Genomic DNA, 24,914 nt, shown 5'->3' on the forward strand with positions numbered 1-24,914 from the left:
TAGGACACAGGAAGAGGACAGATGCTGCTGCTGACCCAAAGCACAGCCCAGATGAGGGGACACTCACTTGTATTAAAGAGGAAGGTAGGGGAGTGGGGAACTGTATGGGAATGTATGTCCCTTGGTCAGTGTTTACCGATGTGTGTGAGAAAGAGAGTATGTATGTGTTTCTGTGAGAGCCTGAGCTTTTGTGAGTGTGCGTATGTGTGTATGTGTGTGAGCATGTGTGTGGGTGAAAGAGTGAGTGAATGTGTATGTCTGTATAGTGGGACTCACATGTGCCTTCATGTGAGAGAGGGACAGAAATAAAGGGAAAGCAAAAAGTACCTCAAATGGCTCGAGTTGGACTGAGGACAGAGAGAAGATGAAGAGAAAGTAAAAGAGAAAAAAGAGAATGAACATAAATAAAGAGAAAAACAAGTGACGGAGAGACAGGACAAAGTTAGGGGAGGAACACTGGCCAGTTTTGTGACTGACTCCAAAGTGCACGTCTGCCAGGCAGCACAAGCTCATTTGGCAGATGGGGCATCAAGCCAGAACACAAAAAAAATACTCTTTGCCCTTAGCTTTCAACAACAACCTCCATCACTGTTTCTCAGCATCACACACACCTCCACATTACGCTTGTGAGTTTGCCTTCACACTGTGTTACCATCACGAACGCCATCTTTAAAACTCATGTCTGATGGAACCACAGAGTGAGCCACCAGAGGGTTGGGTCCCCATAATCAAACGCCTCGACTGACCCCAGGACAGTGTGCAGTGTGATCCACTCTCACCACCAAACTGCATAACTGATCATACCTTAAAGGACCTGCTTTGAAAGTCATAGATTATTTATGACCTAGCGGCTTTTTTTTTTCTAAACACACCATTGCATTAGAGGTTTCTATAATTTACTGATATCATGGAGGAAACTGTAAACACTTCAATTCTAAGCCTTAAGGGCATTGTCCGTTTCTTTAGATAAAAGCATACGCAGCTCAAATGTCAGAAACATTACCAAATCATGGAGTCAGTTTTTGCACATTTCTCTTTGAGGATGTTTTTGATCTGCTTGGAGTGGTTGTGGGCGATCTCTAGTGAGGGGAATAAGTCTCGTCCTATTTAGTCTTTTCAAAACAGACAGTAACAACATTTTCTTAACTTACTGCATCCTGTGAAAGACATGACATTTATACTGAATTTAATGATCTAATGTAGTGCAGTAATGGTCATTTATTTTTCTGGGGATTTTTTTACCCCCTAATAGACGACCAATCCACATCCCATGTACAAGTAATCCTGCTTCTGGGACTGGGAGCTTTTCTGCTGAGGGAGGCCAATATGCTGCCCAACTCACCCTTTCATGCATCATCCAATATTCAGCAATCAATAATTCATTTTTAATTTTTTCCCTACCAATTTTCTATTTCACTGTGCCGTGTTTCATGCAGACCCCCTCAGGCAAATGGCTAGCCGTTGGAGGCGATGGAACCTGAAGTGAGGCACCGTTGATAAATGAATCATGAAGTCTGCTCAGGACTGAGCTCTGCATGGGTGACCTTTGACATGCCCATCTCTGTTAATGTAGCTCTGGCAGAAAGAGGCTAATGAACAGTGGTGGCATTAGTGGTAGCTGATTGCTAATGAATGATCTCAACTGGCATACTCGCATAGAGTCACTTACACTCAAAAACATGATCAGACACACACACACTGCACGCACGCACGCCCGCCCACACACACACACACACACACACACACACACACACACACACACTTTACATACACAATGCACACACAGAAAACACTAAATATTTACAAATATTGTAAAGACCAAGGAACATGCTGACTCACTCATAACATAAAACACATTCCGAGGCAAAAAAGAACATGGTCATACACACATACACACACACAGATTCACAGAGACAAACAAACATACTCACAGAGAGGAGGGGTAGAGAGAGAGAGAGAGTAAGAGAGAAAGAACACAGACACACACACACACACACACACACACACACACAAGTATTACCTGACCTACGTTGTCACATGTTATGAGGCAGCGTGTGTCTCACTGCAACCTTGGGCTGGTTAATAACATGCAATGAATAACAATTGTTGGATGGAAACAGTGACAACAAATATGAGCGAACATGCACTGGGGATTTTTTAAATTCCAAAACACTCAGTTCAAAAGCGCTTTTGCACACCTTTCGGGACAGGTGCGTTGGAAGAAGAAATCCCACACACTGTCCTTTATGCATGCGAATACTTTATTATACTTCACACAACGTTTCGGTCACACAGACCTTCCTCAAATTCATCTGAGGAAGGTCTGTGTGACCGAAATGTTGTGTGAAGTATAATAAAGTATTTGCCTGCGTAAAGGACGGTGTGTGGGATTTCTTCAACACAAATTCCAAAACACTGACAGAGCTGCATACCACCCACATAAATATATTATGTTGCCTGTATTTTATTTATCTGTGTGTACATAAACCATGGTGTTTGTTTTCTTAGTTGACCTACGTGCATAGACAAGTGTGCATAAATGTGTAGTATACAAACATTTATGAATGAATGTATATTACCATCTCAGCATCACATACAGTATGTATGGAAGGTCCACCCCCACTCAAAGCTCCTGCATTACACAGTCAGCAGAGGGTAATAAAGGGCCCTGTCAGTTAATAGGTTGCTCTGGTTTATGGCACATGAATGAGTGGTCCCCCAGGACCACCTGGCTCCTGTGTGGACCTGACACATCATTACAGACACAACACAGAGGGGAAGGGAGGAGAGAGAGAGAGGAGCAATATGGAGGGTGGAGGATGTGGTTACCAAGGAAACCCTAACCCCATGCTGCACGTAGGGACAAACGCTTTCACATACACACAGACACAGGACATAAATGCATAAATCTTCTCTCATGCTATGAAAATGTGGCTGCAGAATGGAGGATCTATCTCCAAATGAATGAATCTCCCTTGGTGAGGGACACAGGGACATAATGCAGATATCTACACAGACAAAAGCACATTAACACACACACACAAAGGTCAAGAACAGTGATGGTCAACACAGACTCGAACCCCTTAGCAAACACACAGTTTTGGGAGTCCCACACTGAGAAATAATAAGGGCCTTGAGGCCTAAGTAATTTCCTTAGTCCTTGGTTCCAATATCCAGAAGATCCTAAACAAATTAAGGAAAACTATTTATACTGGGGAGAGTAGGTTAGTTGATGACAAACCTGGCAGCAAATATCACCCCAAGCCATTCACAAGGCGGCAGAACCTGTCCCCACAGGCCAACGGCTGGTAATATAAGCACATCTCTTCGATCTGATCAGACACACAACAGATCTGGCAGTGACACCTCATTTCCACCAAGCAGATGTGAAGCGGAGACAGAATCCCAGTGAGCCATGCTGCAGCTCTTTAATTGCATGCAAATCTAGGCCACCAAACCATGATGAATATGCATGACCCACTGTGGGTCACGCGGGTCATCTTGGGGAAGGGTGGAGAACCGTGTGGGGTGGAGGGGGTTTGGGGACAGGTTGCAAACCTGTGTGGTGCTGCATCAATCCCACTGCATTACTCTCATAGATTACTGTAAGTCTCATTTTAATGAGGAGTTACAGCTGTGGTATAAAGCTGGCAAAGCAGCCAAAGGAAGAGAGAGAGCGAGACCAATAGCAACATAAACTTGATAGCTAGCTGGGCTTCTTCTAGCCTGGAAAAAAACAAACTCATTCAAAAAGTGAGTCTGGCCACTCATGATTGGGATTTGTTTACAAGCTAGCATGGTGACGGCCATAGAACTTTGAAATCATTGGTCCAGCCTAACCAATCACATTGATCAGAGATTCCTACTTTACCTAAACTTTGCAAACTGACAATGAACAGCATCGGCAGTGAGGAAATAATGTATGTGGGCCTACCTTTACAGTAAATAAATGTATGCATTTCTCCAACTGCATTTTTGATGTTGGCATTGCTCCTACCATTTACCATAGCCCCTTCGGTTTCCAATCTATAGTGTCATCCCCTCTCGTTGCTGATTGGGCAGGTAGTCTGCCGACTGGGGGAAACTATTGTGTTCCAGACTAGTATACATATAACCAGCACATCCGGGAACTTTGTATGTGCTGCACGTACACGCCCTTTCAGGAAATATGTTTGAATTGAATGAAAACCTATGGAGCTGTATCGACGTGGGGAGTGAAAAGGGCTTATATTTATATATATATAGTCCTAATAAACAATAATAAACAATAAATAAACTTAACTTTACATATCTTAACGTCAACTAAACATAAGTCACACCTTCATTCTATCACAAACTTATTCCTAGAATTGAGGTGAGATAATTGGTAACAATATAATTTAGCACTCCACACACACACACACACACACACACACACAAAGAGCTTGTATAAAAATTGCACCATACAGAACAGTACTACATGGTTAGTGGCACAATGCAGTGGCGTCATGCCCATTGAAATTTGGGATTTTTCCTCCCTGATATTTTTTTTTTCATAACTTTGTTCCTATTATGCTCCATAACAAGCCAGAGCCTGTAAGACTCAAATGTATTCTTCTGGATGTGTAATAAATCGTAGGCTACCAAAATAGTTGAAGACCGATCAGCAGCCCTTTTCCTAATAGCCAACTCACTCACACACGCACATTGAGCTCGCAATGTTTTGCGTGTGTTGAACTGTTACAGTTAACTTTAGGCTACAGTTTGAACAGTTGAACTGTACAGTTACAGTTTTTGGTTACAATCAATGGTGTTGAAGTGGTAAGTAGGCTAAGCAATAAAAAAAATAGTAGAATTATTTGTGGTTGACCTGGACATTTTGACTTGGTGCTAAAAAGTTAGAACTATGGATTTGATGTTGGCCGCGAATTCCGAAGCTACGTTAACGTTAGCTACGTTGTGTCAGTGTAGCGTAGGCTACTCTTACAGTACAAATATTACAAATATTTGGCTTACAGACATCTGCTCTGTTTTGTCTTGTACGTGACAAAGTCTCCTGGTTCAATTGTTTCATAGAAACGAGGGTGTTCATTTTGCAGTAACTACAAAATCCAACCAAGTATAGGCCAAGGCATCGCGTTGATGTTTCTCCACTTGTTCTTTTCACGGCTATCTGGCAGCTAATCCATGTAGTGAAAATGGATAGGCTACCCGTTCAAACGGAGGCCTACAGTTGTTTTATATAAATAGGATCGCTATGACCGTGATGTAGAGGGCAAGAAAATAATAGCAGTCTCTCATGTATCGGGTCAAAATTGCTCATGATTTGCAACTTATAAATGAGGTAGGCTATTGCTTGCCATAATTGTAATGAGAAATATGTTAGGCCTAGTAAAATATTCAAATATTTAGTGTTAACCTTAGGCTACTCAGCACTGAAACCTGTCAAACTTCTTTCAAAGTCCTTCATCACATGGATCTAAAATATTTTAATTTCTGAGCACCACAAAGTTGCTAGAAAAAAAAAATCCTGATTGTGCCCCCCAAGAATTTTGACTTCCATGATGCCTGGCACAATGTGTAAAGTTGAAGAATGAGCTGTGATAGTGGAAGAGAAAGTCGACAGAGATCTATTTAGCACATTGTTAACATTGCAGGAAGACAAAACTAATCAATAATTCCAATATTATTTCAACCTGATCAACCTGGCTAATAGCCAACGTAACAGGTGTGCAATCAAATAAAGTAGGCGCCTCTTATCTTTGTTAACCTAATAGCCTACTCAAATGCTTACACTCCTAGCATTACATCACAGAGAAAATGCCAATGCACGTTACCCGGGGTTTTGCACAAGGTTTTGCTCGATGGTCAGTCAATCAGTTAATTTTTTACTTTAAAAAGGCGCGCAAGTGTTCCCCTGCACGAGGTCCCAGCCACCATCCAGAGGTGGACTTTTATAAATAACCATGGACACTCCCTCCACGTAGAGCTGGGCAGTTAGTACAGTGTCGGAGTCTCAGGTGCCAGATAAAGAGAAATTCCTGAAGTTGCGTTATAGCTCAGTGAACATACGGAGTTGAACACCCTTTGGATTAAAAATACATTGCTTTAATAGTTTGACAGCTGCTGAAGGGGTGACGCAGGTAAGACATGCATGCCGCCCACATGTTATAAACAGTTTGCCTTTTTTCGGCTGCTTTCGCTTTAGAAACTTCACTGTACTAACCTACTTTATTTAAGGATGTTAAAAGTATTACCACCCAGTATTACCACCCGGTAATAGCTAATTAACATAAGCTACTCTGAATATTGAATAATAAAACAAAGATTCGCTTAGTTCGTACAGGTCACATGCAATTTTCCGTGTTAACGTTCTGTTTAGTCTTATAGATGTTGTTGGCGTCATTGACATTTTAGTTCGGATGATAGCAATGGGGGTGGTGATGGGTAATAGGTCAGCGGCCTTTTTATGACTTCATTGTTGTGTGTGACGGATGACGGGTAAATGGTAAACTCAAAGTTAAGCCTTTTCACGCCAACCAAACCAAGTGGTCAGGAGGTTTCCATTTATCCTCTGCAGAAAAAACTGAAAATTTGCTCGTTTCACACATATCATCTGCATAAACTGAAGCAATGGCCACACTTTTGTCACCTGATCAGAGGTTGGGGAGGGGTTAGGGCAGCAGTGCTTGAATACATGCAACCATTAATTGCTGACTAGATTCTATTCAATGGAAAACTTCACTTGAGTGCAAACTCTGTCTTCTAAACAAACACCTATGCTGTGGTAACAAAGGCCCCCTTAACTTTTAAATACGTAAATCAGCAAATTGGTTGCACACACTCCGTCTGGGCACAAGAATCCAATTCTCACTCATTGGCATTAAGTGGCACAGCAGCATTCCTGTTGTGGTATCACCACCTTCGCCATGGGACGTGCAATGAGTGCAAGTCTGCAGGCAGCATCCCTTTAAAGCCCATGCTGGTACTCTTGGATCCTCTAAGATGCAACTGACACACGTGAATTAATATAATTTATCATTGCTGTCAGCAGAAGATTCAGATTGTAAAAGCATGCAACGGTGATAAATTGATAGTTATATATTGATAGGATATTCTGTACAAAGCATACAATGATGTTATATTGTGATGCTCATTTAGTGGACGTATAGCCGAAACAATCAAAAATAAAGAAGAATGAGTGTTCAGGGTAGACAGACAGGCAGGCAGATACTTTACATGCTGAATGACAACAGAGAGACATGTTGTCGTGTTGAGTTAGTGTTGTTGTGCTGCTGGACTAGCCGCCTTGGGCAGCTGCAGATGGCTGACTACAAAAGTGGGTTGAGGACCAAGTACAGAAAAAAATCAGGAAGTGGTCCCTTTCGCTCTAGATGGATATAGTACCAATAGTACGGTACTATCTGCTTTGGTCATACCTTGTTGACAGAATTTTCCTACCGCATCCCATGCCATTAGTAGCGATGTTAAGTTAAATGCTCGGCTTGTGTTGATTTAGTTCCTCATATCCTCTACGTGTATTCTCACCTTGACCTCTAAAGAAGTACCCTGCTGCCCTCAAGCAGAGGGTAGTAGTAGTAGTAGTGGTAGTAGTAGTAGTAGTAGTAGTAGTGGCATTGAGAACACATCTTTAGTCAAAACTCATAGTTGTGGATAGGTATCCCCCAAAGTTCAGTAATGTACTATTCACTTCTGAAGAAAGGGACAATACATTTCGTGTGGCTATATTGCATGTCTGCAGCCCAGAGACCCATAACATCACACCTTGAGATGGCCTACTGTGTTGTGGACACACGGCACACGATAAAAGTGGTCTAATCCCCACAGAGTCACCTGCGATGCCTGCAGACACTACCAGCTGTACAGTAGAAACATACCCCTCTTGAGCTTGTTGGCATTGTGGCAGTAACCCTACAGACTTGCGTGTGGAAATTGTCTTGGCATATTATGACAGTCAGGAGAGATAATGTAGAATTACTTATGGCATATATATATCTATAATGTCTTAGCCGGAGGATTTCATGATTTTTTCCCTTGTCCAGAGTACTCAGTGTTGTGAAAAGGCAATTTTTGGCTATGGGGGGTGGGTTTTGGCTATGGGGGAGTGGGTTTTGTTAAGCTCTGTTCCCTGTCATTCCCGTCATGTAATCAGCTCATTGCCAGTGTGTGTTTTTAAGACGTGTAAAAACCCTAAAGGCAAATGACAAAACACACACACACACGAATGTGCATGCACACACTCTAGTCTAGATAGTTCTGTACTGGGGATAGTACTATGGCTTTCCTGGTGAGTCACCTCACTGAGCCGCTCGGTTCAGACACAAGCCATCAGTCTACCTACCTGTCTACCTACCAGTCTACCTACCTGGCACCGCTCACTCGATGTGCCCGTGCTTTTAGCCGCTGAATTATTTACCTGTCTGTGGTGGTCTGAGAGAGGCCTGTAGCAGCCATGCATCAGGTGACCCACTTCCCAAGGCAGCCACTGCCCACTGACCATTCACTATCTCACTGACTTCTATCTGACACGAGCACGTCTCAGTATGTAGTCACTCAACAGCAGCCTCATGTACACAATCTGGCAAGGTTTGGTGCTGTTCTCCTTAGCATTGCACCAGCAATGTGAAAAACATTATAAGACGAAAGGCTCCTCAGTAAGAGAAAGGGGTCTTACATTGCATGGCTAAAGGAGCCACTATTAGAACAAGAAAATACTCTTCAACTTCAACATTATACTTTGGACATTTTCTTTGGAATGATAGAGATCTAGCCAGAGGCTCTCTTATACTTTAGTTCTCTTTTTGGGAGTCTTCTTTTCTATTTGTAGCCTACAAAACGTGAAGAGAAAAGGCTATAGGCTGAGAGGGTGCAGTATCTCCGCCAGTACTCCTCAGGATAGACTTGTTTTGGATCGTGTCTCGTGTCTTTGCAGGGAATTGTACAGAAGCTTCAAAATCTCTTACTGCAGATCTCGAAAAACATGTTTGGGCTAAACACAGAAAGACAAGAGAGAGAATGAGGAGATCATGACTCATAAACAAGGATTATATTCACTCTGAGAATAAACAGAATGTTTTCTTCTCATTGCATGCAAAATCCCACTGGGATCATAAGGTCTGAAGTTTGATTAAGGCCTTATTGATCGGAACTGATGAGGCAGAGTTAAGATGAAGCATAAAAGCAATTTTAAGCTGTTTAGCTGTGAGGGTGAAGATGATTGGTTCCGAAGGAAACAGAAAGAGGTCATGGTGTTGCATAATTGATATGTATTCTATGTGTATGTATGTGGGGGTTGCACCTGTTTTTCTGCAGAGACTACCTATGAAACTGTGTATGCATGCATAAACATCCACATGGCGTGCTACTCCATATGTTGCAATGTGTTGCATGTGTCTTGTGTGCGCTATTGCAGGCAGTTGCAGTTAAAGATGGATATCAGTGGATTTCATTCGTGCGTAGATCTGTTTCTTTGGTGGCAACAGCATTCATGTATTACTGTAATTACTCTCTCTCTCTCTGTGTGCACTAATACACATGTGTATGTGAGCACACACAGGCAAACACAGGATCAGGATATGTGTACATGTTTCTCTTGCATGTTTGTGTATGCAGATGTGTTCTTACATGCATCCATGTATGTATGAGACAGTGTGTGTGCATGTGTGTGTGTGTGTGTGTGTGTGTGTGTGTGTGTGTGTGTGTGTGTGTGTTGGCTCAGGCTGTTTATCCACAGTCTCTGTAGGAGAAGGATGTCCTGCTGAGAGGGGATGCCTGACTAAGCAAGAGGCAGCAAGTTTACAGGGTGTTGAGTTGGAGCTTTTGTACAGGGCGACAGGGCCTACAGCTTCACTGAGAAACTCACAGAGCTGCTGCCCACACTGCTCCCTCTGTCCTCCCTCTGTCGTCATGTGGCATCCTGTAGTCCAGGAGCTCAGCGCACTGGACTGTCATCAGCAGGAAAAAGCATGAAGGCTGACAAGGGATGATGGTGGTCATGACAGTGTACTTGTTATTGTATTTAGGGTGGAGAATAGATGGGGTGACTGCAAGGGGTCTTGTGTTTGAGAGGTATGTGCGTGTGTGTGTGTGTGTGTGTGTGTGTGTCTGTGTGTGTCTGTGTGTCTGTGTGTGGTGAGGTGTTACAGCTCAGGGATTTTTCCTCCATCTAGAAGGTAGCCAGGCATGTAGCTCAGACCAGAGGGATGGTGAGTAGGTGCCTAAGAGCCCAACACAGCATTTCTGCTCTCAGAGGGGAACTCAAGAAGAATGTTACTCACTGATGCTTTTAGAGAGAGAGAGAGAGAGAGAGAGAGAGAGAGAGAGAGAGAGAGCGTAAAAGAGAGGAAAAATCATGAGGTTGTGTGAGCTTATTTTAGATATCTAAAACATCAGAGTGGATAAAAATCATTCACTATAATAAACGCATATGGAGGTCCACTGTTGTTCATTTTTGCACACACACAAATCTATGTGTAACAACACATCTGCACATGACAACAACACGTCCTGGAATGTGTCAGACTTCAGGGAGGTGCATATTCAGTGGTTTAATCATGGCTTACACTACACTGTTGTTGTTACACGCAAGAGAGCTGCAGTATTGTTAGTTGCTGTGCAATATGATGTTGCCATATATGTCTGTGCTGGTTCGATATGTATCAGAATCAGGCATGCTCCAATTATTTTGACTCTTTTTTTAAGGCAATACACAATACTGTAGGAATCCTGTCTTGTGTTGGCAGAAAAAATATAATCTGAATCAGAATTTAAAAAAAAGGCTGCATGGACTCAAAATTAGAAAAAATGGCCATAATCAAACTACACTGTAGACTTGTATCAATACCAGGGGTCAGAATCAAACTAGTGCGGATTAAACCAAGTAGGCCTAGTTCAGTAAATAGCATGCATTGCAATCTTTGGCTTGATCGTCATCATCAAAGCAAAGCAGTGGATGCTTTAATGAAGCAGAGGGGTGGAAGGGCGTCACTTTGAGAGGGTGCAGCAGCAGCAGCTGAGCTGTGAGCCTCTGAAGGACTCGGGTCCTCTTCTCATCGCTCCTGCTGTCAGGTCCCATATAAAATGGCCAGACATCGCTGCCGTAGAGACCTTCTCTCCCTCTCAGCATCAACAGCCACGGGGGCCAGAGAGCCCGTTACATATCATGTAGCCAGTTTCCGCTGAGTGCTATTTCCTTTCCAGGAAATCTGTTTCCATTAGAAAAAAATGGGGGATAGAGACTGAGCATGTACATTTTTCACTGAAGCGAGAGCAATAGGAAGTTGGAGGAGGGAGGGTGTGTGTAGCATGGAGTGAGAGAGAGAGAGAGAGAGTGTGTGTGTGTGTGTGTGGTATGTGTATTTTCATCACAGTATGCGCAAGAATATCCTTGTTGAAGTGCATATTCATGACGAGCCTTCTTGAAAGTGAAAGGTTAAATCAGCTGTATGGCTGAAAAGTGCTGTCTGGAAAGCATATCGCACCCTCCTCCTCCTCTTCCTTCCCCCCTCCTCTTCCTCTGCAGTCCTCCATGGCCATTATTCTAATCAGAGGCCTGTCTTGTTGTAGACGCTCCGTCTCAGAAGACAATCTGCCCCCTCCATCTCTTCCCCTGACGCTGATCTCAGCCAATGATGAAAAACGCAACACTGACAGCCACTCCAGGAATTACGCACGCAACTGCAGCCTGGCTTGAGAAATGCTAATTGACTGTGTAACACGCTCAGATGAGTCAGAAGCTGTTCACCGAACATAGCCACATTTTTTACCCTAGGATGAAAGAATCACACAGGGTATTGTGTAATCTTAAAGGCCACCAGATCCCAAAAAAGGCCTCTTTTCACATGGGTGACTTGAGCGTTACTGACTGTATGCATAGAACACTCTAGTTCTACAAGACTGATCACGTTATTGAGGAACATTCGTATGATCATACTGAACACCTCAGAAGGTAGCTATTTAATACCTCAAATATATCAAGTGTTACCTGTTTACACTCACAGCAGCAGGTAAATCTCTGACTGTTTGTAGCTTAAGTTCGCTCAGTTTTCAGAGCAGCGTGTAATATCTTAGCCTGGTCACACCCACCTAAGTGAACGAGTCTGGTTTTAATCAGGCTATTATCTGTAGATCTGTAAAGTTATTTGACATGAGAAAACTGCATTGCACTACATACAGTAGTACTGTACCTCGCTGCACTTTACTGCAGAAATGCAATATTTTGAACATGAAAATATTATTGTAATGCATTGTACTTCAGAAAAACTGGAGTATTGGAATGTATGGAACATTTAGGCATTTTTTCATCCCATAACTGCAGTTAATTTGTTGTAAGGGCTAAGCCTAACGTTTCTCCATTTCTTGGTCCAGAGCATTGTGAGGGTTACATTTTTTGTCCACTGGCCTGATTCTAGAGCCAAGGTTGTTTTCTTAGTCCACTGGCCTATTTTCCACCCTTAAATAATTGAGCCATTTAAGTCCAAGCAACCCTCATTACTGGGTTAACAGTCCCTCAAAGCTAACAGCCAAGGCTAACTTGGTTTGATCATGAATGGGCTAGAATACTACAACAGAGGTGGAGATGCCTAAAGAACCTTTGGGATTACAGGGTAAATTACTGAATGAGCTGAGATCAAATACTAGATAGATTAGAGTGTATTGTGAGGGTTATTTAATTGTAGTGGATACCAGATGCCTAATGTCAGAGCTCTCTCTTTTAGCAGGTCTTCTTATCTCTGCTACATACTGTACGTGTGTTGATTTCACTGTTTGGAAAATGGCATTCAGGAGGGCTGTTTCGCTCCCTCGTCAGAGTATATGTTCTCAGAGGAGCGGACTAGTCTCTGAGGTACATGCACAGAGCTCTAGCAGCAGCTGCATCACTCCAAGCCATACATACAGAACAACTATGACAACATTTCCAGCCAGCAAATCCCACTGAGTATTCCATCAAAGGATCCTAAACTGAGGAACATCGTGGAATCAAATCAGTGCTACAATAGTACACTCACATGTTTTGGGAATTAAGCTGAATGAAAAGGAAGCAGGCGGAATATGCATGAGATGCCCCTTTACATGGGATTTTGAACTATACAGAGGCTTATGGGTGATGGTGTCATGTACAATTTGTAGTTGACGGTCTTGTTCTTTCTCCTCAGAACAGGCGGAGCTGTCCTCAACCCAGTGGTGCAGTGCTCAGCTGCAGCGAGCGTGTTTTATAACCGCTGCTTTATGAGGCCTCGGGCCCGTATCTGCACTGTCCTTAACAATCACTGAGCCAAGTGTCTTGGCACACATACATACACACACACACACACACATACATACACACAAACATGCACACACAGAGACGCAGACACACACATACATGCGCACACACACACACACACACACACACCACAGACACACACATACATGCACACACACACACACACACACACACACATCCAGACACAAATAAACTCACTGGCGTTTTGGGGCTTTGGATATGTCTCCCAGCTTTAGCATCCCTGGTTCTGATTCATCAATTTCATGGTTGTTTTCAGCAATCCTCGTCTCACAGTGCTGATTTAAGTAAAGATACACTGATTCTCCCTGCAGTGAGTCGGTGTACTTTTATGCATTTTTACTGTTAGAAAGTGTCTCTCTGTTGCCATTATATCTGTCATCGTTGTCAGCTGCTCTTTTTCAGTCCTTGCTTTCTCTCTCTCTCTTTCTTTCTTTCTCTCTGTCACTTTTTCTTCCTCTGTCTCTGCTGCATGACCACAGAAACTCTCTCACACACACACACACACACACACACACACACACACACACACACACAGTTGGAGAGGCATCAGTTCAGCATGAGTGGGTACTCCATGTGCTGTGAGCCTTCTCTTCAGAGTGATGGGATATATATAGGGCAAGTGTGTGTGTGTGTTTATTTATGTGTGTTTTTGTTTTTATGTGTGTGTGTGGGGGGGGGGGGGGGGGGGTGTTTTTATGCAGCTCTTTAGCCAGGGGACAGTTCAGAGGAGATTGTTTATTGAGGAGTGTGCTGTTTTAATTAAATCCCCAAAAGCACTTCATCATTCATCATTGTGCAAATCAACAGCCACTAATCAGTTTGCTTCAGAGGGACGAAACCACTCCTATTAGCACATCCTTGGCTAAATGATAAATAATATCAAGAACATTTCCCATATTTTGAGACGCTCCCCAAGTCATTCTCTCCATCAAGGCCTATCTGAGTTAAAGTGTTTTGGACAGGATGTCCCCACTCTACACTTTACAGTGGAGCTGCAAACAGCCTGTGGGACACTCAGGCTGACAGGAGAGAAGTGGATGCCATCATCAGTCACTCCTATCACAGACACTGTTCTTCCTCTTCTTCTTTATTCAGCTGGGGGAGAGCCCAGGTCATGTGTCTCTGCTGTCAGTTGCAAGGTTCCCAAAAGTTTCTTTCATCCTTATTCACATTGTCTTAAGTTTTTTTTTATAGGCACACAACTGCTTCCCCACAAATCTTAGACTTACATTATTTGGATGAAATAGCAAAAATGGCATTATGGTGTTCATGGTAATCTGGATTTAGTTTAATTAGAACTCTGAGAGACTCCTGCTGGGAGAGCATTAACTATTTTAGTTGTTTTTGTCTGTTTCTCTGCTACACATACACTGTACACCTATAATAACTTACATAATAACTCTCACACACAGAGACCCAACCACCCCTCCTCCCTTTCTCTGGAACACACACACACACACACACACACACTCACGCACACACACACTCTCTCGCTGCTGGAAGTCTGCTCTCCCTTCGGATAACTCATGCTAACAGCCTCTCAGAAGCTTTTTGTCTCAGAGTCTCAGCTGGGGGTTATGAAAGCATTTAGAGCATTTTTTCCCTTCATGAAATACCCTTTAATTGAGGGCTCCAGTGGTACATGAGCATTGGTGGGCACCGTTACCACGACAACCGCTAGGCGAGCACTCAAGCAAGACCTGGAGGTCCCTTGCTCTCCGAATCAATCATGTATTATAAACAAGGCCTTGCACTTGGTTGCGTGCCATGCAAAATATGCCCTCTTTCTTGGCCCTGCTCAGCCCTCGTGCGGTCAGCCACCCCCTAACGGTCGGCTGTGCTTGATGATGGGCCTTTGAAGTGAAGGAGCAGCATTACCCACCGTGTTTTGCAACCGGCCCGAGTCCACTGAGACACTTAAGATATGCAGCAGCAGCAACAGTTGCAGCATTCCGCAATCAGCACCCAACTCATGCACAAGAGCAACCTTTGGAACTAATCAGCCCGAGCAGCAGGTTTACCTTTGACTTGGGCTTTGGGGTAGCTGGTGGGTCTGTTGCACAGCAAAAGATAAGAATATTCTTTAGACTTTGTTTCCTTACCGGGTATGGTACGGCCAGGTATGGTCCAGAGTTAAAGGTTGTATTAGCGATGGTGGTAACGGCACTTCTGTTGATGTTCAAACAAAACAGAGAGCTAGCTAACTACTCCCTCCCCCTCCCTCCCGTGCAATTGAAACTCTCCTAAACGCGCATCTCGTCGATTATTAGTTGGATCACTTTATTTTGCCTTTAAGTGGTTGCCAACACTTGTTGGTAGCAATTGTTTTTGATCTTGGAGCCAGATCTTGGAGCCTAGGCTGCCTACAGAGACGCGTTTTTTTGACGGCCTGCTTATGGGGCAGGCAGCTAGCGGATCGTTAGGAAAGATTTGATGAATGGGATCATTTATGTTTGGGCCTTTTTTGGGCCTGAAATCGCTGATACAACCTGTAACCTATGTCTGGGGTATTCTTATAGGTCTTACGGATGGCATCATGGTTTTGAGCGAACCCCAACTCCTATGTCCATTTGCTAACAGATTCAGTACTGCTTTGCCCTATGTGTTGCAGAATCAGGATGGACGAAGCAGAGAAGTACCAGCAGAGACTGCAGGCCATCGCTGTGAGTCGCACACCATATCATGGGCGGTTTGCCTTGTTGTTTTACCACACTTTTGCCCTGAGCCGCTGTTCTGTGTTCAGTTCAGTGTATCTTTAACCACGAAGGACTAAAGAGTCAGACAGTGGTGACTGGCCTGTGTGCAGTGTTAAACGCTCTGTGAGTACTCCACTGGGGTGGGTGGGGGCGGGGGGGGGGGTCAGCAGATGTATGTGGGGCAGGCCCATTGAGGAATGAGAAGTCAGGGTCCTCGTGGAGACGTTAGGCTCGAGGTCTGTGTGTGTGTGAAGCCGACGCAGACGAGAGCCTTTGACTCAGAGGCAATGCTCCACTTCCCATCCAGCGTGTTCTACCAAAGGCTGCTGATCTGTGAAACAGCAGGTCAACCGGGCACACTTCAAAGTTCACAAATAAAAATGAGAACAGAAAACACACACAGGTCCATTCCAAAAATCTACACCAAATATAGCAGTTTAGCTGACTGTGTTGAATGAGCATTATTCAACTGCATTTCACACTAACAACACATAACATTTTTCATTATCTTTACTTGTGATTTTGAGTAATTTATATGATATTCATCATTATATTATATCATATTATATTATATTATATTATATTATATTATATTATATTATATTATATTATATCATATCATATCATATTATATTATATTATATTATATTATATTATATTATATTATATTATATTATTATGTTTTATGTATTATGTTCTGAAACGAATTGAGAGATTTGCCACCTTTCTAGGTTGTGCTGTGTTGGGTAGGAGCTGTTAATTCAATTCAACAGAGGATTAGATTCTCTTAGAGTAATCCAATTCAAAGAATTGGAGGATAGGAGGGAGGGATTTTTATTTCTGGACTGTTTTCACATCAAAAGGGTCTGTTTCTTTTTATGTGTAGGATATTCTTCTCACTGGGACAACCACAGAAGAAAGGGTGAGAGAGGCGGGTGAAGCATCTAGTGGGCTTTCTTGAATGCCTGCTAAATTAGACTACATCTTCATACACTAGGCACATAGATTTTAGTGAGGTGTATAATATTCAGAGGATTATGCTTGGTTTTGTATTTCTCTTGCTTTCCTCGTCCTTACAATGAAGCTTTCTCTTCTTCAGGAGAAGAGGAGGCAGCAGGAGGAAGAGGAGAGATTACGACGCGAAGTGGAGGAAGAATGGCTGAAGCTGGCCCAGCGCAAGGTCTAATCTCACAAACACACACACACACACACACACAGAGAAATGAAGTCACAGGGATGTACACACACACACACTCACACACACACACACACACACACACACACACACACACACACACACACACACACACACACACACACACATCCATTACAGGACATACACCAACACCCTAGCTGTAACTTCCACTGAAAATAGCTCAAATTCCCTGTCCATAGCTCTCCACTATCCTGCCTGTCCAATAGGGTTCAGCAGAGGTTTAGATGTGGCCCCCGGCCACTCCGTCTGGACTAGAACACCTCCCGCCCACTCACCCCACCGCCCCGCTCCTCCATTGCCAGTGTAAGGTGAGGTAATAACTCTGAAGCGGTCAGGTCTCCGCACAGGCCTCAGCATCAATACACTGACCGCCTCTGACAGATGGCTGCTACCGGGCCCAACGCATCTCCATGTCACTGTACATTTCTACTGAGGGCTCTGGTGCAGAGTGGTAGAGGGGTGAGACAGGGAGAGGAGAGACAGTTACCTGGGGAGAGATGGAGACAGGACAGGGGACACAGAGAAGGAGAGAGAGAGGCTAAACATTAGAATGGGACTAAGGACAACACAGAGCGAGAGAGAGAGAGAGAGAGAAAAAAAAGAGGAGGAGTGTTGGTTCATGGGATTTATAAACGTGGAGGATCTTATGAATGTATTGCCGTAGATGCCCGTGCTCAGGGTGGGTTGGAAAGAGTTGACTGATTTGGGGGACTGAGTTTGAATACAGGGAGAGCCAGTCTCACTCATGCTACTGGAATGAACTAGAAAACCCAGCCTTACAAAGGGGACACATGTCATAGACACGTCATAGACATTGTATTCATCATGCCTGTGCAAGAAGGCAAGGAGTGTAAGAAAGGAAGCAGTCATTATATCAGTGCTTGGATTGCATTAGATCTCCACAGCTCTTTTACAGGTTCGCTCCAAGCATTTGAATCATTTGTCTCATTTGGCCTGTCTCCCTATCACTGTCCCTCTTTCATTCTCTCATTCTTTCTCTCTCCCCTTTTCTCTTCTTTCTCTTCTTTCTCTCTCTCAGAGGAAGTCCCTGAGGGACCAGTGGCTAATGGACGTGCCTAATGCCCCGGCTACAGATGGCCCTGAGCCCCCAGCTCCCTTATGGCCCCCAGCACAGAGAGCAGAGGGGCAGGACAACGAGTGAGACCACCCCTCCTGCTGCATGACCTGAATGACTCATTCTCTCTCTCATTCTTTCTTTCTTTCTTTCCCTCTCATACACTCACACACACATCATTCTCTCTCTCTCTCTCTCTCTCACACACACACACCCACCCACACACCCACACACCCACACACACACCCACACACACACACACACACACACACCCACACACACACCCACACACACACACACACACACACACACACACACACACTTGTTTCCTCTCTTTGCCTTGTGGTTTGTGTCTGGAATAGGCCACTCTTATGTAAGGGCTCATTATGACCCCTAACTATGTGTTTGTGTGTATGAGTTTGCTGAAGGTGAGGAATGGCCTGAATGTGTGGATGGGTCTTGGCACCGAGTGATGATTCATTCTGGAGGACAATAAAGACCCAGTGCTGTTGGATTGGATTGGGGTGTTCACATGCGTGTTTGATTGGTAGGGGCACTGAGGAAGGCGAGGGGAATGCTCAGGAGGAGGAGGAAGAGGAGGACGAGACGACAGTCCAAGATGGCAGACAGACAAACTCAACAGAAAACAATGTACATGCCCCATGTCAGGTAGCAATATATAAGCACACACACACACACACACACACACACACACACACACACACACACACACACACAGATTACATATAAACTGTGATTGCATCAAGGAGTAGGTTTTTCTATGGTAATACCATACCATATGAATTGTATTTGAACACACAAATCTCAACTGTGACTGTTGCTTTTTGCATGATACCCACATGAAATTCAGGTCTTGTATGGTTGTCAGTCAAAATATTAGTTACAGACCACTGAGTGAGTGGCTCTCACCTGCCCTCACCAGGCTGACTTCAGCAGTGCAGGGGCCTGTCCAGCTGCAGGTCCCCCATTAGATCTCTTAGGTCCTCTCAGCACCTCTGTCCACAGCACAGAAATGGCATGGCCCCATATCATATCAAAGACCCAGTGTGTGAGGGAGTCTTTTCATGTGCATTTTCATAATCACATCCTGAAGGAGGCAGGGATAAAAATGGCTCACACCACAGGCTGTGGTGGCGTCTATGTGATATGCAGGACTACGCAGTATACCCACTTAAACAGCATCACCATCTCAGTATACCCACTTAAAATAGGCAAGGATATGTATTAACATTTGGGGTTGATCACAGTATACCCACTACAGCTAACTGCTACATCACAGTATACCCACTACAGCTAGCTACACTACACCACTGCACCACAGGCTGTGGTGGCGTGCAATGAGTGCATGTGTTTAGCCATGAGGCACGCACACACCACACACATGCACAGATAACACACACACAACTGTACAGTCAGTGACTTTATTTGGCTTGCCCCCATGACAACGTATTTTGTTGTGACAGCCGTGTAAATGTGTTCAATAATTTATGAGGTGAATTTGGCTCTCCTCTCCTCATGGGTTTGCATGTGAAGTATTTATCATGCTTTTGTATTCAATGGCTTTGTGTATCCGTGGAATATATGTAGATGCCAGTGTGTTAAAACTAGATGCACATCATGTCGACAACAAGCTAAATTAATGTTTCCTTTTCGAACAGGTTAGCACAGGAGAAAGTACAGATGAGAAAGGTAAAGAGAGTTTTTTATGTATGTGTGTATGTATTTATCTTCACATCTATACACACACTTTTCATATATAATTCATCTTGATGGTAATTTTGATACCATAGATTTAATAGAGACCCAGTCAGACCAATAGTATGAAAAATCAGGAACAGAGTTTATTTACAATGATGCGCATCAAGGCATGACTTCACCTAAAGATCCATCAGCTGCTCTAACTAGACAAGGAAATAGTTAGGGTTTAAGTATCCTTCCAGGCTGACGGGAGATGGCGTTGGTCATCCCATCTCACGTGGACTACATTGAATCAGACTCTGATTAGTGGCAACCTGGCAATCCGGAGCAGATAGCTACTGACGCAGCCATGCAGAACAGTAAAACACTGCAAAGTCATAATATTCCCGCTTATCTCTAAATACAGTGACACACAGATATACACAGGGACAGTACAGATATCATAGTCATTATAGAATCATACTTTTAGTATCAAAGTGACCCACTAATGAGAAATGCAGAACATTAAACCACATATTGGAATATTGGACATAATGCAGAACGTTAAACCACATATTGTAATATTGGACATAATGTTCTATTCCACTTTCTCTCAATCTATACCTGTCTCTTGTGGTAATATGCTAAAGGCCAGTGTGCTAAAAATGGTCTGTTTGCAGAGAGTCAAGGTGAAGTTGAAGAGACAGCGGTTCCCTCCCATACCTTCCTCCCCATGCAGAATGGAGGGGAGGACAGATCAGGTATGGAGTCTCAGTATGATGAACATGCACACACACACACACACACACACACACACACACACACACACACTCGCACACACACACACACACACACACACACACACACACATTGTTTACCCTGATAAGCTAATACTTTCTGCATAATGTTCTACATGATCGCTCCTGACTATGTTATAATAAGTGAAAACTTAAGCTTTAGCTGCTGTATAATGAACACACACATTTACCTCAAAGAACATAGGGGCAGAAAATAGGCATGTGAGGAGGGCTTCAGTGTACTCGTTTGAAAGACAGAAACTGCACGAAAACAGACAACCACATTTCTTCATGTGTTGCATGGCAATACCATGTGACTGATGTCAAAAACATTAGCATCTTGTCCATGCTACTTTCATTACTGTAAACTGTCTGCACAGCTGATTGGAACCAAGGGGGGAACCAACGAAATTGTCATTGCATGGCCTTTGACCAATGCTAATGCTTTGACTCTACTATGTCTCAATGAGCCAGAGGTAAAAACTAAAGCAGAAGGGCTATTCTACACTAATTCAAACAGGGCTAAATGTGTATGGATATCACACACAGGCTTTTTTTAAACCAAAATGGCTTGACCCATGGCCTTCGGGTCACTGTTCCAGAATCAGGGCCAGCGAATTAGGTTTGCTTGGGATGCTGTGGGCATTCAGGGGCCTCGTTGCCGCTTGACTGACCCAGGGAAGGACATGAGCCACTGTACTGTTGCTGTGCTGTTGTAGGTTAAATTGGGAGCACAGGAGGGTTCCATCTCTGTCCCTTCCATGCCCCTTAAAAATCATAGCTTCCCATCCACAGGGGAAGACTTAATGATGAGGGGCACACAGAATAAAACTGTGTGTGTGTGTGTGTGTGTGTGTGTGTGTGTGTATAACAGCTTACACAGTCAGGATGGAGGCATGTTAAAGAGTGGCAACACACTGTGCTTAAATATAGCCTCACCGCTGCCTTGTTTTTTCCTTTCTTTCTGTTGTTGTTTGTGTTCATTTTGCATGCCCTGAAGCTATGACAGAATAGCTAAAAAGGGAGGATTGTCTTCATCTTTGTCTATGGTCAGTGTGCATATGTGCATTTGTGTGCAAGATATACAGTGTGTGTGTGTGTGTGTGTGTGTGTGTGTGTGTGTGTGTGTGTGTGCAGCAAGGGTTTTGAATGTTTTTCGTTATCTAATTCTGAGGGTTGGCCTGTGTGTGGACATTGGTTGCTGGTAGTAAAATCCATTAGCCAGGAAAGAGGTCACATCTAAATGAACCTCAGTGTGTGTCTGTGCATATGAGTGTGTCTGTTTCTGTGTATGTGTGTGTGTGTGTGTGTGAAAGGTGCTGTTTGTAAGCGCCTGCATATGTTTGTACACAGACAGGTATTTATTTAGAAAAAGATCCTTGGACCTTCCAGATTTCACAAAATGTGAAACCAAAACGTCTCTCTTGCTTTTTCTTCAGTTTTATACATTTTAACATTTTGTGCTCATGTGTATTTGTCATAAATAGATTCCCTACCTTATTCAAGTTTATCTCGTATTTCTTGGTTGCCTGTGATGTTCAAATCCAGTTTCACCAAAGGCAGCAGCAAAAATGCCTGAGGGTGCATCTCAAAGATGTATGAAATCTCCTAAAATAAAAGGAATTGTTAATGAACTGTTAAGTGCAGACCATCTTTCTCTCTCTATCAACATATCACCCAAGTTCTTTGCTAAAAAGCTTCAAAACCAAGACTCACAACAGGTTTCTGCTGGTTTATTCATACGTATTATAGAGGCCAGTTTGGGGTTGAAATGACCATATGAGACCTCTCCATTTTCTCCCCATCTCTCTCTCTGTCCCTTCTCCCCCTCGGTCTCTGCAGTGCTGGGGATGCTGGAGGTGCGGGTGGAGAGGGACCTGAGAACAGGGGCCAGCGTGGTTAAGACAGTGGCCGCTCTGCCTCCCGGGACCCCCCCTGGTGCGACGGCGATGGAGACGGTGTTTGACGATGGCCGCAAGTGCGTCCGAGCCGTGAGCAGTGGCCTGAGTGGAGCCTGTGAGGCTAGCGCCGAGGACCTGGACCAGGTTCTGAACACGCTGGCCGAGGTCGGAGTGCCGGTCCTGTTGGAGGCCCGTGGACTGGTCGCGCCGTCTGTCGAGGGTCTTGGGGGACGAGAGGAAGTCAAGGTGGAGGTGGAGGAGGAGGTGGAGAAGGCGGAGGGCACTGAGGAGGAGACAGAGGTGGATGGGGAGGTAGAGGAGGAGGAGGGTACTGAGGTGGAGACAGAGGCGGAAGGAGAGGTGGAGGTGGGGGACACTGAGGAGGCCTCAGAGGACCACAGAGACCAGGCTGTGGCCTTGGAATCCTCCCACAAGAGCCCACTGGAGCTGGTACCAAAGGAGGACTCTGTGAACATGAGAGAGGAGAGTGTAGGAGATGCCGATGGCGTATGGGAAAAGGGTGAAAGTGGAGATGAAAAAGTTATTGACACAGAGGAAGAGGAGGAGGAGGAAGAGGAGGAGGAGGAAGAGGAGGAGGAGGAAGAGGAGGCATTTAGGCCTGAGGAGGGCTTGGATCCTATCACTCTTACTTTTCTGGGCTTCAGTCAGGCAGCAAGTGAGCCGGGTCAGGGGAACGGGGACGATGGCTCGCTCGTCAGAATTGAGCGGGTCCTCATACGTGACTATAGCGATGAGGAGGAGGAGGAGGAGGAGGAAGAGGGAAGGGAGGGAGAGGAGTATGACCAGTACCATGAGCTGGCTTCTCCTGACATGGACATCAGCCACACTTCTACCAGTGTAGTCGTGGGGTCTCCAGAAAGACAGCTTGGAGCAAGAGAAGAGATGGATGACCCAGGCCTGGAGTCTCATTTGGGCACCCAGAATGACCGGACCCGAGGAGGAGGAGAAGGACAGGGAGATGGCGACACAGAGGAGGAGAGACACAGGGGCGCAGAATCAGAGGCCCTAGAGCTGGTCAGGGCGGCCTGGTCAGAGCCTGACCCAGACATGGGTGCCCTGGAGGCCCCTCTTCACCTCTCAGTGTGCCCCACTGTGGGCGCCAGGACTGAGGGGGCAGAGATGGAGGGGGAGATGGGCCGCGGCGAGGGAGCCGTGGAGAAGGAGTCGCTGGACGATGTGTTCCAGGACGTCACTCTGGATGACACCCAGACGAGCGCAGCCCAAGACCCAGAGTCACAGCCACCAGTGCGGACCTCAAGTGGGGAGCCCAGCAGAGCAGAGGGAGTGGGCAGCCCGAAACACAAGACCTGCCAGTGCTGCTCCGTCATGTGAGGTTGTAGCACACACTCTCACTCTCTTTCTTATATTCTCTCTCATTGCCTCTATCCCACTCTCTCTATCTTTTCCTCTCTCTTTCTCCCTGTTCCCATCTCTCTCTCTCTCTCTCTCTCTCTTTGTCCATCTCTCTCTCTATACTTGGCGACCACCATGTCTGATTTCATCTGCTCTTCTGTTCATCTGCTGTTACAGTAAAACAGCACTCCGTCAATGGACATAATGAACTGTATTATGTCGCCACCTGCTGTTTTTAAGCCAGAACTGCTATCAGTATTGAGGCTTTTTACTGCCATGCATCTATCAGTCAGGAGTACTGTGCGGATTGTTGTTAATTTAGTTTGGGAAATTCATGATTTTAGAACATTGTCTTGAGCTTGAAATTCTTGAATTTTATCAATATTTAGACTAAATGTGCATTTGAGGGGCCTTAATCTTATGAGATATATGATAAATAAATAAATCAAAGTAATATTCCTAGTGTCTTTGCAAATCATAGGTCCAATGTTCTGAAGAATACAGATGCCTGTGATCTTATAGATAGAGTGTGGGTATGTGCATGATGTATGTGGATGTAAAATGATCTGATATATATTTTATCAGCACTAATAGTTGTGTATGAAAGAAATTATTGACAGTATTCCATGTTTTCTTAACATTTCATCTGTGTCTTTTGTTTTGTTTGTTTGTTTCTTTGTTTGTTTGGTTAAACGTGATTAAAATACATTTTAGCTCACTATATGAACAAAAATGTTTCATTTCACGTCTAGCAAAAAAGCACCTGCCAACAACTATAGCCTTCCACCACCATCATGTGTGTACACACTCTAAGTGTTATGGCTAAGTATCCTTGTGTTGAAATCACATTCACAGGAAGAGGAGGCAAATAA

General features: G+C 44.3%; 1 protein-coding gene across 5 annotated transcripts; it reads left to right on the top strand.

Annotated features, from left to right (window-relative positions):
• Nucleotides 1-24,914, top strand: LOC121705764 (sodium/potassium/calcium exchanger 1-like). Of its 5 annotated transcripts, none has more exons than XM_042086965.1 (9): nucleotides 5,862-6,122; nucleotides 15,897-15,948; nucleotides 16,868-16,903; nucleotides 17,081-17,161; nucleotides 18,237-18,355; nucleotides 18,824-18,941; nucleotides 19,952-19,982; nucleotides 20,651-20,731; nucleotides 22,610-24,914. In XM_042086965.1, exons 2-9 carry the CDS (start codon nucleotides 15,904-15,906, stop codon nucleotides 24,019-24,021), a joined length of 1,923 nt encoding a protein of 640 aa, XP_041942899.1. In that variant the 5' UTR covers nucleotides 5,862-6,122; nucleotides 15,897-15,903; the 3' UTR covers nucleotides 24,022-24,914. The 5 variants fall into 5 exon arrangements, with proteins under 5 accessions (XP_041942902.1, XP_041942899.1, XP_041942900.1 ...); XM_042086966.1 differs by having other exon boundaries at nucleotides 18,824-18,923; XM_042086968.1 differs by lacking the exons at nucleotides 5,862-6,122; nucleotides 16,868-16,903 and adding an exon at nucleotides 1-84.

The sequence above is a fragment of the Alosa sapidissima genome, chromosome 3 (assembly GCF_018492685.1).
Source record: "Alosa sapidissima isolate fAloSap1 chromosome 3, fAloSap1.pri, whole genome shotgun sequence".
Taxonomy (NCBI): domain Eukaryota; kingdom Metazoa; phylum Chordata; class Actinopteri; order Clupeiformes; family Clupeidae; genus Alosa; species Alosa sapidissima.